The sequence below is a fragment of the Nylanderia fulva genome, unplaced genomic scaffold, assembly GCF_048542155.1.
Source record: "Nylanderia fulva isolate GAGA-0341 unplaced genomic scaffold, ASM4854215v1 Scaffold86, whole genome shotgun sequence".
NCBI lineage: Eukaryota > Metazoa > Arthropoda > Insecta > Hymenoptera > Formicidae > Nylanderia > Nylanderia fulva.
This window is the reverse complement of record NW_028190982.1, coordinates 55,395-73,074: the sequence shown is the minus strand read 5'-3', so window position 1 is coordinate 73,074 and position 17,680 is coordinate 55,395. Positions and strand designations below refer to the sequence as shown.

General features: G+C 30.0%; 1 protein-coding gene across 2 annotated transcripts in view; it reads left to right on the top strand.

The window, feature by feature from the left end:
- DAAM (disheveled-associated activator of morphogenesis-like protein) overlaps window positions 1-16,976 on the top strand; it is a 63,950-nt gene extending 46,974 nt beyond the window's left edge. For both annotated transcript variants that reach the window (XM_085489511.1, XM_029312491.2), the window contains 10 exons: window positions 9,388-9,696; window positions 10,208-10,432; window positions 10,810-11,407; window positions 11,479-11,750; window positions 12,713-13,048; window positions 13,171-13,646; window positions 13,944-14,380; window positions 15,030-15,157; window positions 15,785-15,955; window positions 16,105-16,976. In XM_085489511.1, coding sequence (XP_085345637.1) covers window positions 9,388-9,696; window positions 10,208-10,432; window positions 10,810-11,407; window positions 11,479-11,750; window positions 12,713-13,048; window positions 13,171-13,646; window positions 13,944-14,380; window positions 15,030-15,157; window positions 15,785-15,955; window positions 16,105-16,371 — 3,219 coding nt within the window. In that variant the 3' untranslated portion in view covers window positions 16,372-16,976. The remainder of the gene's footprint in view (window positions 1-9,387; window positions 9,697-10,207; window positions 10,433-10,809; window positions 11,408-11,478; window positions 11,751-12,712; window positions 13,049-13,170; window positions 13,647-13,943; window positions 14,381-15,029; window positions 15,158-15,784; window positions 15,956-16,104) is intronic.
- Window positions 16,977-17,680: the final 704 nt, after the last annotated feature.

Here is a 17,680-nt window from a genome sequence, read left to right as displayed (position 1 = left end):
GTTCTCAATATCCTCATTTCCGTTGTCCTCATCATCCTTTTCGTCCTCGAAGTTTCAGCTCTCGTCTCCGCTGCATAGGTGAGTACGTGTCTAATTCAGGTTTTGTATATCCGGATCTTGCTCTTCGTGCTCATATACTTGTTCCTCCATACTATGCCCCTGAGTCAGCCTGCGATTCTGGCTGCCTTATTTGTCTGTGTTCTTGCCTTGTTCAGAATGTATCTATCACTATATGTTTCCACTCCCAGGTAATTAAAGCTCATTACTTGTTCGACGATGTGGTCGTTTACCACCAGCTTGCATCTAATCGGTTTTTTTGCGATCACCATTGCATGGGTTTTTTTTATGGGATATGAGCATATTAAACTTTTCTGCTGTTGCTTTGAACTTGTTGAGTAGTCTTTGTAAGTCGTCTTCATTCTCGGCCATCAGTACTGCATCATCTGCGTAGCACAAGACTCTCAGGGATCGGCCACCCATCTCGTAACCGGCCTCAACTTCATTCACGCCTCTGATGATCTGGTCCATAATGATGTTAAAGAGGCATGGGCTCAGACTGTCTCCTTGCCTTATTCCTGTCGCTATCGCAACTCCTTGTGTTATGCCCTGGTTCGTCCTTATCCTGGTTTTGTTGTTGCTATTAAGTGCCTTAATTATGCTTATATACCGCTCATCAACGTTATTCTGTTTTAAGAGAGCGACCACATTGCTCAGCCTCACTCTGTCGAACGCTTTTTCGAGATCCACGAAACATACAAACATAGGCTTGTTAAACTCTATTGCTTTTTCTATCAGCTGTCTTAGGATGAAAATTGCGTCTATTGTAGATCTATTCGTCCGAAATCCTTGTTGTTCCTCTAGGAAGCCGATTTCTTTATTGATTTTTTGTGTGAAAATCTTGGTCAGTATTTTCTGTATGGAGCTTAACAGTGTTATGCCTCTGTAGTTGGCCGGATTGTTCTTTGGCCCCTTTTTATATCGGGATGGTTACACTTTTTTTCCAGTCTTCTGGAATTATGCCGTTCTTTTCGATCTTTTGAAATAGGCTAGTAAGTTCCTCCACGATTTCGGGTCCTCCACACTTTATTAGTTCGTTGGTAATGTTATCGATGCCTGGCGATTTTCGTGTTTTTAACTTCCTTATCGCTATCTGAATATCTTCTGTTGTTATTCCATCAGCTTCTTTGGCCGCCGTTGGATATAGGTCTGTTGGCAGATTTTCTTCTTCTTCCCTTGTTTCGTTGTTCGGATTCTGGTAGAGGTTGCCAAAGTATTCCACCCACTTTTCTGGTTTTATAGCATTTATTTGTATTTCTTCATTTACCGGTCTTTTCTAGTTTCTCAGCATGTTCCATACTCTTCTTTGTCCTCCGTAGATCATGTTCCATATCTGATGAAAACCTCTCCCAGTACTGCTTTTTTAACTGTTTAATTTCATTGGTTGTTTTATTCCTAATTTTTTTGTATCTTTCGCATTCTACTGGTGTTCTGTTGTTAATATATTTTATGTATGCTTTTCTTTTTTTTCTTGCCAGATCCTTAATCTCCTTCGTGAACCATGGTTTGTTTTTCAGTTTGTTCGTATCTGTTGTTCTTAACCCTACAGCCTCCGCTGCACTATTCGTGATGTTCTCTTTTACCCTTTTCTATGCTGTTTCGATGTCATCTTCCTCCGTGATTTTGTTAAGGGTAACCTTTTCTCTTAATCTTCTCGCATATAGTTCCTTGGTACTTTTCTGTTCTAGGGATTTCACATTAAACTTAGAGACATAATTGGGCTTCTTCTTTTTTAGTTGTATTTGCCCCATACGATACTTGCATAGTACTAATCCATGTTGTGTACCGGCATTTGCTGAGGTTAATGTTCTCACATCCAGTATCTGTCTAGAGTGTACGTTCCTATTAGTAATCACGTAGTCGATCGTTGATTTTTGTTCTCTAGTGTTTGCGAATGTGTACTTGTGCTGGTCTTTGTGATCAAAGTATGTGTTATTGATCCTTAGTTCGTTATGGGCGCACAATGATATGAGTATGTTCCCGTTTTCATTTAGAGTTTCTTCGTTGAATTTATGCATAACTTTCGGGATACTGCTATTACCGATCCTACAGTTAAAATCTCCCATCATGAATACCCTGTCTTCTGTAGATATATAGTCTAATGTCTCTTGTAGAGTATCAAAAAAGCTCTCTCTTTCCTCTTTGGGTTTGTTTATGTCTGGTGCGTAGATGCTCATGATATGGATTCTTTCTCTTTCCTTTTTCGCCTGGATTATTATGTACATTATGTTGTGGTTTATGTATTTCACGCCTTTGATGTTGTTTTCGAAGTTTTTGTGGATTAATACGCCTACTCCTGCCTGTGCTCTGAAATCTTTGTCAACTCCGCTGTAGAACAGTATGTGATTTTGGTACCTTATGTTGCCTTTGCCCTTCTTCTTTGTTTCCGAGATCAAGCAGATGTCTACCCCATGTTTTTCCATTTCTATGATGACTTCCTGATCTTTACTATTCCAAGATGTTACATTCCAGCATCCAAGTCTTTTTATGTTCCTTTTCCAGTTTCCTTGCCAAGTCGTTATTCTCTTGTATCTGTCCAGTATCCGAAGCTAATGCAGTGATTCTGTGAGCGTTGTCTCTTTTTACGATGAGTAGACTGCTAACCTTGCTCACCAACCCTCTTTCTTTATCCGGACTTGGGACCGGCCTCGACGTTTGCTGGGCTACTTTAGTTCTTGCCAAGAGCGAAGTTCAGAAATTTTTACGTAAATAAATATAATCATTAATAAAATTAAGAAAGAAGTTGACTGGATTGTTATTATTTATCAGAAAATTGATTTTATTTAAGTTGCAACAATAATAGATAGGGTGAAAAAATTAATTAATTAAAATTTCAAAGTTATTTAAATTTTTAGAATAAGTCATAATATTTTTCTTGCGCATTATAAAAAAAATATCAATGAGAAAACATACCATCTATAGAAAAAAATGTAATATTATTATTATATATTATTATATATATAGTTATATATATTCTAATTATATATATAGATGACGAAAGTGCCATTAAAATGTCACAGATGTATTGATGATATTAATAATATAAATAGTAATTATACAATAATGTCGAATTGACTTTTTGCCTTAAAAGAGATTATATAATAACAAAAATTAACTTATTAAATAAAATAAGCTTTTTTCTTTTGGTTATGTTTTTTATAGCTAAAGAAAAAGTTTACGTGTTATAAAGAATAGAACGTACGAAATTAATTAATAAAATATCATTTTTTTAAATTAGACGGAGTTAATCAGTTGACGTAGCTCAATGTAATAAGTAAAAAACGCGTGAAAGTTCAATTTTTTTTTTTTGAAGTGCACTTTAGCGGAATTCGATACGATAATTTGTTGTCGAATTATGTCTATCCGAGACAAGTCGATTTTTTTATGATAAATTGTGATTTAAAATGTGTGTCTACTACCTTTATCAATTTGAGCTGTAATTTGAGAATGTTGCATTGATGTTTAAGATCACATCTGTGTGTACACATACAACTATGATTTCAAATATCAATGCGACATTCTTGAACAGAATTGCAGTGACAAATTAATAAAGCCATACAAATTTATTGAAATTTCGACCTAACTGTACAATTTATTAGAAACACTATGTTGTGTGTTTCTAATAAATTGTACTGGCCAGTTAGGTCGAAATTTCAATAAATTTGTATGGGTTTACTCATCACTGGCGACTTCATTAATTTTATCGTTAAATTAATAAAGATAGTAAATACATAAATTATCAATTTATCGTTAAAAAACCGACTATACATATATTAATATTTATAAAATATAATTGCTACAAATTATATTTCTTATTTATAATTAGTTCATTTACTATACATTTAAATTTCTAAAAAATTATTTATTTCATAAAATTATTATTAATATCTTTAAGAGTTTAACAAGGCTCTGTAATATAAATATAAATTTAACGTATAAGACGGGCAATAAGAGCCAAATCGCGGATGACAATGCGTTATCCTAACGAAACTAAATAATTTTCCGTTAGAATTAAATACCGGTGCACAAGGCACCAAATTTTACTTGGACACGGCCAAGATTTTAAATATGAAATAATCTCATATTTGAGATTTAATTTTAATACCCCTTTAACCCCCCTACGGAAAATAAATAAATGAATGCAAAAGAAAAATATAGATCCGAAAGTCGCTGAATCGGGAACGATTTCCCGGGAAATCGTTCCCGATTCAGCGACTTTCGGATCTATATTTTTCTTTTGCATTCATTTATTTATTTTCCGTAGGGGGGTTAAAGGGGTATTAAAATTAAATCTCAAATATGAGATTATTTCATATTTAAAATCTTGGCCGTGTCCAAGTAAAATTTGGTGCCTTGTGCACCGGTATTTAATTCTAACGGAAAATTATTTAGTTTCGTTAGGATAACGCATTGTCATCCGCGATTTGGCTCTTATTGCCCGTCTTATACGTTAAATTTATATTATTATCTTGTTATATAATATATATATATATATATATATATATATAATAAAATAATTAAGGTCGTGTAAATAATCTCACCTAAAATACATTAGAATCTGACGATCCTTGGTTGGGATATGTTGTGGCTGTCTCACAATTTCAATTTAATTTTAATTTAGACTTGTATATTTTTCACTAAAAATTGATATTGATTATTGCTGTATGATGAGTTAATTATTACTAAATTTACTTGTTAGTATTGCGTTTCCATATTATTGCGAATTTTATATTAGTGTGATAATAATAATATGTTTAATAATTATTGTAGTGTGTAGTCTTACTTAAAAGGGACCACAACCATATGATCGAAACGTCGTGAAATTTAATAAACGATTATTACTTGCTAGTTTGGATAATTATTTCCCAAACTTATTATTAATATTATTAAGGAATGTTTGATATATACACATGTTTTTAATTAAACTTTCTTAATATTTATTTTTTCTTATATTCTCAAATGCAAGGTAATTACATGCACAATGCTTAAATTTATCGAAGCATAAATACACATTAATTTGAAAGTTGACTGAAAGTGAAAAGAATTGAGTTGTTAACTGTACTTTCTTGATTCGTCTCTTAGTGCGATTTATTATCATCAAATCGCAGTGAAGTTTATTTAAATATATACTAATTAATTGTTTAAATTTACTATAAGTACACGTGCTCTTGTTGTTTGCGTTTATAGATTCAACACGTGAAAAACGTTTTTACAAATCTATATATATTTCATATATTTAAAAAAATAATATAAAAATAATGTTAGAAGAAATAAAAATATATAAAATTTAGAATATATTAAATCAGCTTAATATTATAAATTTTAAATTTATTTATACACATTAGCTCTTATTTATATTACAATTGATTATTTATAAAGAAATAGTTAAATTACATATAATGAATATACTTGTATGTAAAGCTTTGTTTTTTAAAGTCATTATTATCCATGATTATACGTCAGATTTTATTAATCTAAACTATTAATTTTGATTTTATTAACTAGATTTGATTAACTCAAAAATGTACGTCATCATTACTTAAAACACATGTTTTTTGTTTAGAAGTCATATATTATTTGTCTACAATTTAGATACAAAAATTGATAGACAAAAATTTAATAATTTTGTGAAAAATTTTTCACATCTTTAGACTAAAAATAACCAAGTTGTTTTAGATAATAGACAATAAAAATTTATTTTATTTATATTAGGTCCTTGAATAAGTTCTCGCTGTTTTTTTTTTAAAAAAAAACATTTATTTAAAATATAAGGCTTACAATAACTTTACTCAAAGTATTGTCCATCATTAGAGACCACACAGCAATGCCTCCAATTCTTCGTCTTCAAACTTTGTCGGTGCTCCAGAACGTTCTTTATCTTCAAGGTCAAAGTCATTATTTTTAAAGCGCCTAAACCAGTCTCTGCATGTCGTATTCGACAGAGCATTGTCACCATATGTTTCAACAAGAATTCTGTGTGCTTCAGCTGCAGATTTCTTTTGAATAAAGCAGTGCAATAAAATTCCCCGCAAAAACACTTTATTTGGCACAAAAGTAGACATTTTCACAATAGGTAATTAAACACGTGGTTGACACTGTGGTAAACTGTATCTACTAGAATTTGAGGTTACATATAGTACTACTTAGCTGATGCGTTTCCGTACGAAATTCCATGCACAGAGTGCCGCTACGCCATCTTTTAAGAAACAGCGAGAACTTATTCAAGGACCTAATAATTATTTAAAAATTTTCAAATTATATGTTTCTAACAATTAAAGGTATTACTGTTGTCAACAGTGTGTGTTTGAAATCTCTGACATGTGTCCTCGTATAAACACTAACATTCGAGGTCTTTGACATCGTGACCGCGATGGTCGATTGAGTCAAGAAAATCGGTGTACCGTTTTCTTCAGAACAGAATCTACAAATAGTCGTCTTAATTTTGTAATTTGTAGATTTGATAATTCGATTGATTTTTACTTTACACTGCAAAACGTTTTATTTAGAGTAACTATGTATATATTTATATTATATATATATATATATATATATATATATATATATGCGAATATAATTCTATGGTAAATCATAAAAGGAAAATCTCCAGTAATAAATCTCCTGAATAAAATATTTGAGTCGGAAAAATAAAAAGGAAAGACAAAGATCGGTTCCGTAAAAATTGATCTTGTATTCAGTTTTTTTATGGGAACTAAAATCGGTCATATTAGATAAATTCAAAAATTGTATTTTATAATAACGTTCTTTAATGTTGCACAGTTTTTACGAATTTTTTTCCATATGTAATTGAGTTAAAAAATCTTATAAGAAAAAAATCTAAATTCAAAAATTGTATTTTATAAAAATCTAATAAATATATTGAAAAGAGAACATATACGAGTAATAGAATTTTATTCACTTTTTCATAACTCTTGTTCATAACATTGTAATGATTAAAATAACTATGTGATAAAAAGCATATGTATTTAAAATATTATCCGAATTTATGTTAATAATATTTTGTTTTCAATTTCTTCGTTTAAATATATAATAAAAATAAAGTGCTAAATGAGAGCTTAGCGTGGTCATTGGTACGCAAATAAAATAAAAGAAATCAAATGAATTGTTCTTTATTTGTACGTTTTGATCCTCGGATTTAGGACCATTTTCAGCAAATTGATAATAAAATTAGTTAATTATGAAGACACAAAGCGCATACTCCGACAAAAGTCCACATCTTAATTCCCCGGTAGTAGCCGAGATAGAAAAATTATAACAGTCATCGAACGCTGTATAACGTGTCAAAGCCAACGATAAAATCTCGAATCGGAGTATGCGCTTTGTGTCTCCATAATTAATTAATTTTATTATTAATTTGCTGAAGATGATCCTAAATCCGAGGACCGAAACGTACAAATAAAGAACGATTAATTTGATTTTTTTTATTTTATTTGCGTACCAACGACCACGCTAAGCTCTCATTTAGCCCTTTATTTTTATTATATATTTATTATCAGAGCTTCTTAATTTTCAACATTCTTCGTTTAAAGTTTATAGAATATATAGGAGAGCTATTATATATTTTTTTAAGAGATAAGTATTTAGATAAGAAATGGGCTTTATTGATTTTTAAATTATAAGGTGTACATATAATATTGATTTATCCTTATTAGTATACCTTGTCCGATTTTTAAGAAATTTACTATCGCTTTCTAATTATGTGTGCATGTGAAATTAGCATCGCTATTTTGTAAAAAAATTTTTTAAATTGCTGTATTACGCTAAGTTTGTATTACTTTGTGCCAAAAATTAATCATAAATCTTAAAAAACAAGGAGTTTATAAAAATCTTTTTTTGCATAATTTTTGCTTATTATATATATGCACAACAATATATGTATAAATTAAATATTTGACATACATACTATATGTATTTATAAAATATATCAATGAATATATATTATACAATTGTAATATATATTCAAATCATGTATGACATATGTATAAGATGTACAATATATGTAAAGATGATTCTACATATAGGATATTATTTTCATGAAAGAAAGATGCATATTCATAAAATTTCTGATGTTAAAATTGATCATGAAATCATTGACAACGTTCTCTTAAGCTTGGTGATTTAATGCTCAGACTTACATACATTAAGAGCTAGTTGTATAACCTGATTGTTTTATATCCCTTTTTTATTCAAAACAGGATTATATAATTGACCAACACTGGCAATGTTTTATTTATTTAAAAATTACATTAAGAGCTAGTTGTACAACCTGATTGTCTTATATCCCATTTTTATCTTCATAAAATTTCAATGAAATCGCTACGATAATATAATTAATTCAGTAGAAAAATGTGTAAAAAGCTTTACGACTTTTAGTCGAAAGCAGAATTCAGCGCAAAGAACTGCGATAATGCAACAGCAAGTTGCATTATTGATCGCGATGCTATCTGTTTCCCTGAAAGTCTTTACACATATACACATGTGCGTAACAAGCATTTTTTAAAAATATAATTCACACGATATAAACATAGTAGTAGCAGTGCATTTAATATAATTTATTTGACATTGTAAAAATGTTTATATATATATATATATATATATATATATATATATATATATACCATATATATATCAATCAATAATATAATTATTATGTCTTGTTAAGAACAATATATAATTTTTTCTTAACAAAAAAACGTAACAAAATAATGTAATATTCATATATATATATATACACATATATATGTACATGTAATATTATATGTACACCTTAAGAACAATATATAATTTTTTCTTAACAAAAAGACGTAACAAAATAATGTAATATTCATATATATATATATATATATATATATGAATATTACATTATTTTGTTACGTCTTTTTGTTAAGAAAAAATTATATATTGTTCTTAACAAGACATAATGATTATATTATTGATTGATGCTTAATAAAATATATCAAATATCTCTTCAAAAAATTTATTTGTGCATAAATAGTTTTTTTTAAAAGTAAAATTGAATTATATTATTTAAATTATATTAAACATTAAAATTGATATACATAAAATTAATTTTTTCTTGAAACATAAATTTTTATATGTTTCATAATTTTATTATATTAATATGTTGTATATAATAAAATAAAAAGCGATGAAATGCATACTTATATGCTCAGAGAAGGCTTAAAACAAAAAAATGCATTCAGCCATATATTTACCATTTTATACCTTCTTTATGCGTATGGATATTGTATGATCTGTCTAATAGCCTATATGATAAGATGCTAAACTAAATTCAATTGCTCTTTTTTGCAGGATGATGAGCCACCGGAAATCACGTATTGCGTTGTGGAACACACGGGTACGCTCACGTTACAAGCGATGACACCTACCTTGCCGATGCCGGCCGAGGAAGAGCTAAATAAAATGTTTCTCGAACTCGTCGACGAATTGGATTTAACTCAAACCAATCGGCAGGCGGTTTTAGCACTTCCGGCGAATAAAAAATGGCAGATATATTGCTCCAGAAAAGGTAATGGCACGCTGGACAACGGAGGATTGCGGACAACCGACCTTAGCGGTGATCCTGAAGACTATATTAATAGACTGAAGACAATAGCTAGCGTGAGTGAACGAAATTGTTTAATGGAATAGATATTTAATTAGGATTATTTTTTTAAATATATTTGCAGGCACTGTATTTAAAATTTTAATAAGAAAAGTTTTTTGTTCAATACACATTGAAATTCTTTAACCATAGATAGAGATGTCAATAGTACAACTTTGATTTGATGACGCACAATAAATATTTCTATTTTGTAATTTTATTTCTTTTAATTTCTTTCAATTTTTTTTATTTTGTTGTTTATAATTACGATTATTTCCATTTTGCTTTAAAAGTTTTCTTATTAAAATATAAGTCAAGAATAAAACAATTAAAATTGGAAGACTTGACGAAGCGAATTGTAAAAGAGGAGAATTTATGTTTAAGAAACATGCATTTCTATTATGCGTATAAATTTGCGATTATGAATTTGCTTAGAGTTAACTCTTTCCCAAGAAACCGTAAGAATTATATCGTGATTTATTTTTTCAATTTTATTTCTCTAATAATAATATTAAATATTTTGTGCAGAGTCCTTTTCCAGAGGAAGATGACGAAATATCGAATCAAATGCGTCAAGCAGAAGCCCTAAAGACTGCCTTGAGAACGCAACCGCATAGTTTCGTCCTCAGATTTATAGAGCTAGATGGTTTAAATGCTCTTTTACAAGTATTAGAGACTATGAATGCTGAGGCGGCTAATAGTAATCTTCATACCAGCGTTATAGGATGTCTGAAAGCTTTAATGAACAATTCGGTGAGTCTTGACTAACTTATGTAATAAACGTTCAAGAAGATTTATTAACAATATATATAGGTGTATATAAATTGTACATAGAACAAAGAGAGAGAGAGAGAGTGTGTGTCAAGTAAACAATCCTAACAGCACACATATCCCGAAGACGTTCAGAGAACATCCTGAGGATATTCGAATGTGCTACGGATATTCTCTGGATATCTTCTAAATGTCTTTTGGATATGGTGTGCTATTAGGGAATTTACTCCATCTTTTACTCTTATTCTTTTAATAACGATATACGAACCACCAATTGATTAACCTCTTATTTCTAATTTTGGCAAGGGAAACCAAGTGCTACTTCTCTTTTGTTATTTAATAATTAACTTTTTTTCTAGAATGGTAGAGCGCACGTGTTGGCACATCCAACTGCAATCAACACGATATCGCAGTCGCTGGCGACTGAGAATATAAAGACAAAAATCTCTGTATTAGAAATCCTTGGTGCAGTTTGTCTAGTGCCGGGAGGTCACCGCAAGGTCTTAGAGGCCATGTTGCACTTCCAACAATATCACTCCGAAAGAACACGCTTTCAATGTATAATCAACAATCTTGACAAAAACTTTGGTGTCTACAAAGACAATCTATCCCTGAAGACAGCAATCATGTCATTTATCAACGCTGTGCTGAACTATGGACCTGGCCAGGTGACATTGGAGTTTAGACTGCATTTGAGATACGAGCTACTGATGCTCGGGATTCAGCCTATTATCGAGAAATTAAGAAGATATGAGAATGAGACACTCGATAGACATCTTGATTTCTTTGAAATGGTACGGAATGAGGATGAGAAGGAGCTTGCCAGGAAATTTGAGAAGGAGCATGTCGATACTAAGAGTGCTAGTGCCATGTTCGATCTTTTGCGACGGAAGCTCAGTCATACTGCTGCTTATCCTCATCTTCTTAGTTTGCTTGAACATTGTCTTCTGTTGCCACGTGAGTTCTCGGATCGATTGTATTACAGTAAAATGTATAAGATTTACCATAATGCTGATTATCTTTTTTAGTGGATTACGGTTCACATCCTCAGCATTGGTTGCTGTTCGATCGAATCGTTCAGCAGATCGTTTTACAGTCCGAAACCGAGACAGGCTTGATAAGAAATCCCGATGTGGCGCCGATCGAAATAAATGTAAAAGAAATCGTCCACCTTCTTGCAAAGGAAGAGGAACTTGTGGCAGCAAGAAAAAAGGCCGAAGAATTGGAGCGTGAAAATTCAGATATGTCCACAAGACTGGCTAAGAAAGAACAGGAATTAGATTTGAGGACTCAAGAAAAAGTACGGTTGACAATTAATATTGTTTTTGGAAAACAATCGGACACAATCAATCTTTTATATCTTAAAAAAAGATACATTTTTATAATTAAAATTTCAATTATGATCTTTTAATTCTGTTAATTTGAACATTGAGGTGATCCTAAAGCACTGTTTTATTGATAGAATGCTAAGTTGGATTCGATCATGAATCTTTTTATGGGCTATACAGATTGAAAAATCTTTTTCCACAATTAATCTACTAATAATAACGAATTATGAATGTTATCATTTTATATAAAAAAAACAAGAGTTAAAAAAAGAGAGATAAACAATGTAATTTCTAACCTTTTTTGTTTTTTTTTTGCCTGAAATTACAGCGCCTCCTTATTTGTTAATATTAATACTTTAATTGTAGAAAAAAAAAGGATTTTTCAATCTGTATAGCCAATAAAAAGATTTATGATCGAATCCAATTTCACGCTGTTATCGATAAAACAGAGCTTTAAGATCATAAACATTTAAGGTGATGCTGGCTAGATTTGTTTGATCGATAAATATTATTTTTATTTAATTCTTTATTGGCTGTACAGAATGAAAAATCCTTTATTAGAATTAAAGTATTCATAATATCAAATTTGGACTATACTGCATATATGTATATATAAAAAAACAAGAAAGCTAAATAATTACAGTTTTCCTATCGTCTTTTGCATTAGGTCAACCTAACCTAAATGATAAAAAACTGTAATTATTTAACTTTCTTGGTTTCTTCTTATATATACACGTATATAGTAGCCCAGCTTTGTTATTATGAATACTTTAATTCTAGTAGAGGATTTTTCATTCTGTATAGCTAATAAAAAGTTAAATGAAAATAATATTTGTCGATAAAACAGACCTAATCAGCATCTCCTTAATAAACATAATTTAATAAACATAATTACGAAAATATAATAATTGCTAAATTAATGTGCATATTCTAGGAAGATATGGAGGCCAGTTTAGCAAGAATCAAAGAACGTCTCGAGAAAGAGACGTCGATGCACATAGAGACAAAGCAAAAAATCTCTGAATTGCAAGATAACCTTGAAACATTGTCGCGACAAATTAATAACGAAAAATCTGAAAGGAAGCGTCTGGAACAGTTGGTAGCTTCGGGAAGTTTACCAGATGATGCAAAAGCTACTCTAAAAATTGTGGAAGATGAAGTACTCGAGAAGCTCGAGGCAAAACCTACTCCGCCACCACCACCACCACCTCCACCATTAGCACCTCCACCGCCTCCTTGTTTGATTTCGGTTGCTCCTCCAGCAATGAAGGTTATTATTTTATATTATTTATATATTACTTTATTGTAATTAATAATAATAATGCTAATACTAATGCTAATAATAATAAATAATTGTAATTTTTTCATATAATTGGAACTAAATAATTGCAGATGGAGATAATGAAGAATGTTCCTCAGCCAAGTAATCCTTTGAAGTCGTTTAATTGGTCCAAAATACCTGAGCAAAAGTTGCAAGGCACAATATGGTCCGAATTGGACGATAGTAAGCTTTATAATGTAATGGATCTCGAGTCCATCGACAAAATCTTTTGTGCATATCAGAAAAATGGCGTTGCCACGGAAGGCTCGATAGAAGATTTGAGAACTTTAGGAAAAAATAAGAAAACGATGTCAGTGATCGATTCGAGGAGGGCACAAAATTGCACAATATTATTGTCGAAATTGAAGATGTCCGACAACGAAATCACTAGAACGATATTATCAATGGATCAACAGAATATTTTGCATATCGACATGGTGGAGCAGTTGCTAAAGTACATACCGTCCTCGGAGGAGGCTGCTTCGTTAGATATCCATCAGAAAGAATTGCAGAACAGAGCTGACAGTTTTTTGTATCAAATATCAAAGTGCGTTACATTTTTAATGTTTTTAGGTTGAAGTTAGCGCTAAGTTATTAAACTAAAAAATAGTGTAATGAATTTGTTTTTTATTCCTGTATTGGCTGAACTGTGCATACTGATGCAATAAGTCAATACTTGTCTCATTATCAAATACACTAGTTCATCAGTACAGGAATAGAAAACAAGCCTAATGATTATTTTATTCAATATTGATTGAATTTTCTGGTTATTCATGAATTTGAATTTTTTTATATATGTGCAAAAAAAACACTAAATAAATAAAATGTATATTTTTGCCTTTAGAGTGCCGCATTATGAGCAGAGGTTGCGTTCTCTGCATTACAAGAAGAAATTTGCGGCTAGCATCGCAGAATTGACACCAAGGATGCGAGCAGTTCTAGAAGCGAGTCGGCAAGTGGCCAGATCAAGAAGACTCAGAAAGCTTTTAGAATTGGTCTTGGCGTTAGGAAATTACGTAAATCGTGGAAATGCACGGGGTAATGCGTGCGGCTTCCGATTGGCTTCTTTAAATCGTCTAGTTGACACAAAGTCTTCTTGCTCTAAGGGTACAACTTTGTTACATTATCTCGTGCAGATTCTTGAAGCCAGATTTAGAGAGGTCTTAGATATTGAAGAAGATATGCCGTATGTTAGAACGGCAGCTAGAGTCAGTATGGTTGATTTGCAAAAGGAAGTGGCCAACCTTAAAAATGGACTGCAGGACGTTCAGAGAGAAATAGGTAATTAACATTATGTAATAATTAAATTTGGTAAATTAACTGAAACTTGTGTATAAAAAAATACGCCAAAACCTAAAAATAATAAAATATAAGATTGTCACTCGCGATGATGTCCTTATCTAATATTCGATTCTATTTCCTTAAGAAATCTGCGATCTACCATTATTTTCAGTATATCTCTAGTCATCTAATTCTTTTTACACATTTTATAGTTCTTAGATGCAATGATTTTATCTAAACTGCTTTAAGTTGTTTCACTCGATATTTGAATTTCCAAATTTTATTCTTGAGATTCTATTCTTGATTTAATTTGTTGTTGAACACCTCAGTAATAGCGTCTTTCAGTTCTTTAAAATGTAGTTTCAAAATTTTTATTTGTCTCATAGGAAGCTTCTTTTAATAAATTTCAGTTTTAATTCATAATTGATGAATAGATGATTAAATTTTCATAAACATAATAGAAATTTTATAGAAATTTTATGCGTAATTTTTATACCCTTTACACAACTTGCTATTACTACTAGTTATAATTTTTTTCTATAAAATTGATAATGATTTTTCAAAAATAAGTGAAAATGTAAAAGAAGAAAATAGGTGATTTTTTTATTATACTGCTATTTATGGTACTTATAATTTATTTGTCTTTCAGAATTTCATAGAGGTCAAGCTCAGGTACTTCAGGGTGATATGTTTTTACCAGCGATGAGGGACTTCCAGGCGCAAGCCACATGTAGATTAGCAGAGGCTGAAGACTTATTCCAAGATATGAAGACTAGGGTAAGAATATCTGTAAAGAGAAAATATTAAACATGCACAAACAGGACGGGTTTCCTTTAAACTAAAAATAGTATTTTTTACTATTTTAAGTAAACTCACATCATACATAAATGTATTAAATTAAAATTTGATGAGTATTATAGGACTTAAAGTACTCTGATAAACATAAATCGATATTATATTTTGTATATTTGAATTTGATACTAGTTCTCTTTTTCTTTATTTCTGTATGTATATGTGAATATACATTTTTGTATTTCCTTTGGAATAATTAGGGAAGTGTCTAGCTGTCAAATTTAAACTAACAATAAGTGATATAACGCTACATACTCGCTCAAGTTTGATAACTTTTTTAGAACCATATTTTATTAGTATATACGAGCGAGTTTCTAAAAGTAACAGCAAATTAAATATTTTGAGATCTACATATATAATTCTATTAGAGATACAAATGATGTGATTTTTCTTCATAGTACATATCAGTATAGCAATTGGAGCCATAAAAAATGAAATAAAAAAACAATAACTAGATCGAACAATTACTTTGTTTCTTATCAAAAAAGACAACATTAATTTCATTATGTTTGTTGGGAATTTATTATAATAATCTATTTTTTATTGAAATAGTTTGACCGAGCAGTGAGACTATTTGGTGAGGATTCGGCTGGCGTTCAACCTGATGAATTTTTTGGCATTTTCGAAAATTTCCTGCAAGCTCTAGCTGAAGCGAGACAAGATGTAGAAAACATGAGAAAGAAGATTGAAGAAGATGAACGTAGAGCAAAACAGGAACAGGAAGTAAGCAATTCTAAACAAATCTGTAGCCTTTTTGCTGACAAGTAGACACTTAAAAAAAATTTATTTGCACAGACTTGGCTGACTGTGATATTTATTTAATATAGTTTATTTTACTCATCACAATTTCTTATAACACGTTAAAATTACAGCTTCGAAAGAGAACAATAGAGAGGAAGAATTCGCGAGAAGGTATCTTAAACAGCATATCACTAAACAAAAAGAATGAAGCGAACAGTAACGGTCAAAATGACAACAAGGGCGAATTCGATGATTTGATATCCGCTCTTCGAACTGGCGACGTATTCGGCGAGGATATTGCCAAATTCAAAAGATCAAAACGACGACCTGTTACACCCAGCGGTCAAGAAACACGCAGACATAGCACTCATAAGGAAGATTCACGTGAACGCCATTAGAATCTCCTGGATTAATTCTGGTCATACGAAATCTGGATAAATATAGAGCATTTTTTAAAAACATTTTCACAAAATTAAAAACTAATCGTATTTAGAAGCAAATTGTGTAGGTAATTTTATTTTATAAATATAGATAACAGTTCTTAATATCAGTTACAAGTATATCAATATTGTAATGGTAATTTCATATCATTCGTGAAAGACGTATTGATTTACTAATATTGTTTTCATACATTCGTTTGCAGAACGTAAGTTTTAAACTTACACACAATTCAGGAATAAGATACATAAAAAATTGTTGTCCACATACAAAAGCGAATTTGATATACTAGATATGGCACCTACATACATTTTTTAATATAAAAATATGGAACCATTTTTCGTGAAAATTTTATACGACGAATTAAACACCATTATAAAAAAACGCTTATAGGAATTTAATAATATATATTAATGTTAGAAATATATTAATGTTATATAATATTCTTCACCAAAATATACCTATAAGGATTTGCCAAATCAGAAAAAATTTTTAAAATTTTCATACATTTTTAGATAAATTTTGTAAGAAAACATAAGCATCTTAAAAAAGTTAATTCGATATGGAATCAACATCAACATTTCTAAAGTAAATATTTACAAAGTTGAATATATAATTATCTGTATTCTGAATTTCATTGATATTAATTATAAATTTACAGTATCATAAAAAATAACAAATAATAATGGATAAAAAATGCTGATTTTTATCGAAAAATGCAAATTATATATAATTTTATGTTTTTTTGATACGCGCGATAATAGCATTTTTATTTATCTAAAATTGTGGTGCAAAATACGTCTTTGTTTAATAGTAATGCAGTGAATAATTTTATTTTTATTATTTTGTTCTAATAGTAATTATTATTATAGTTTATTTTTTAAATACAATAATGATAATAATATTAAAGTTTTTTAAAGTATATAATTTAAATAGTAAATTTATTAAAATAAATTATAATGTGTGAATATAAAATGATAACAATAATAGTTTAATAAAAATAATTGTTTAATAACATAGTTCAATAAAAATAATTTTTTCCTGGAAAATAACATCTCAAAATTAAACATGCTTAAAAATGCTAAATAATAAATGGTGCAATCAATATCATAAAGAAAATATTTTAAAAAATAATCAATTTTTTATTAAAAGAATTACAATAAATTAATGTTCTTGGTCTTATTGCGCACATAAGTTTATAAATTACAAAGGTTTTAAATTAAAATTACTATGTTATTTATAACTAATATTACAGTTATTAACTATTTA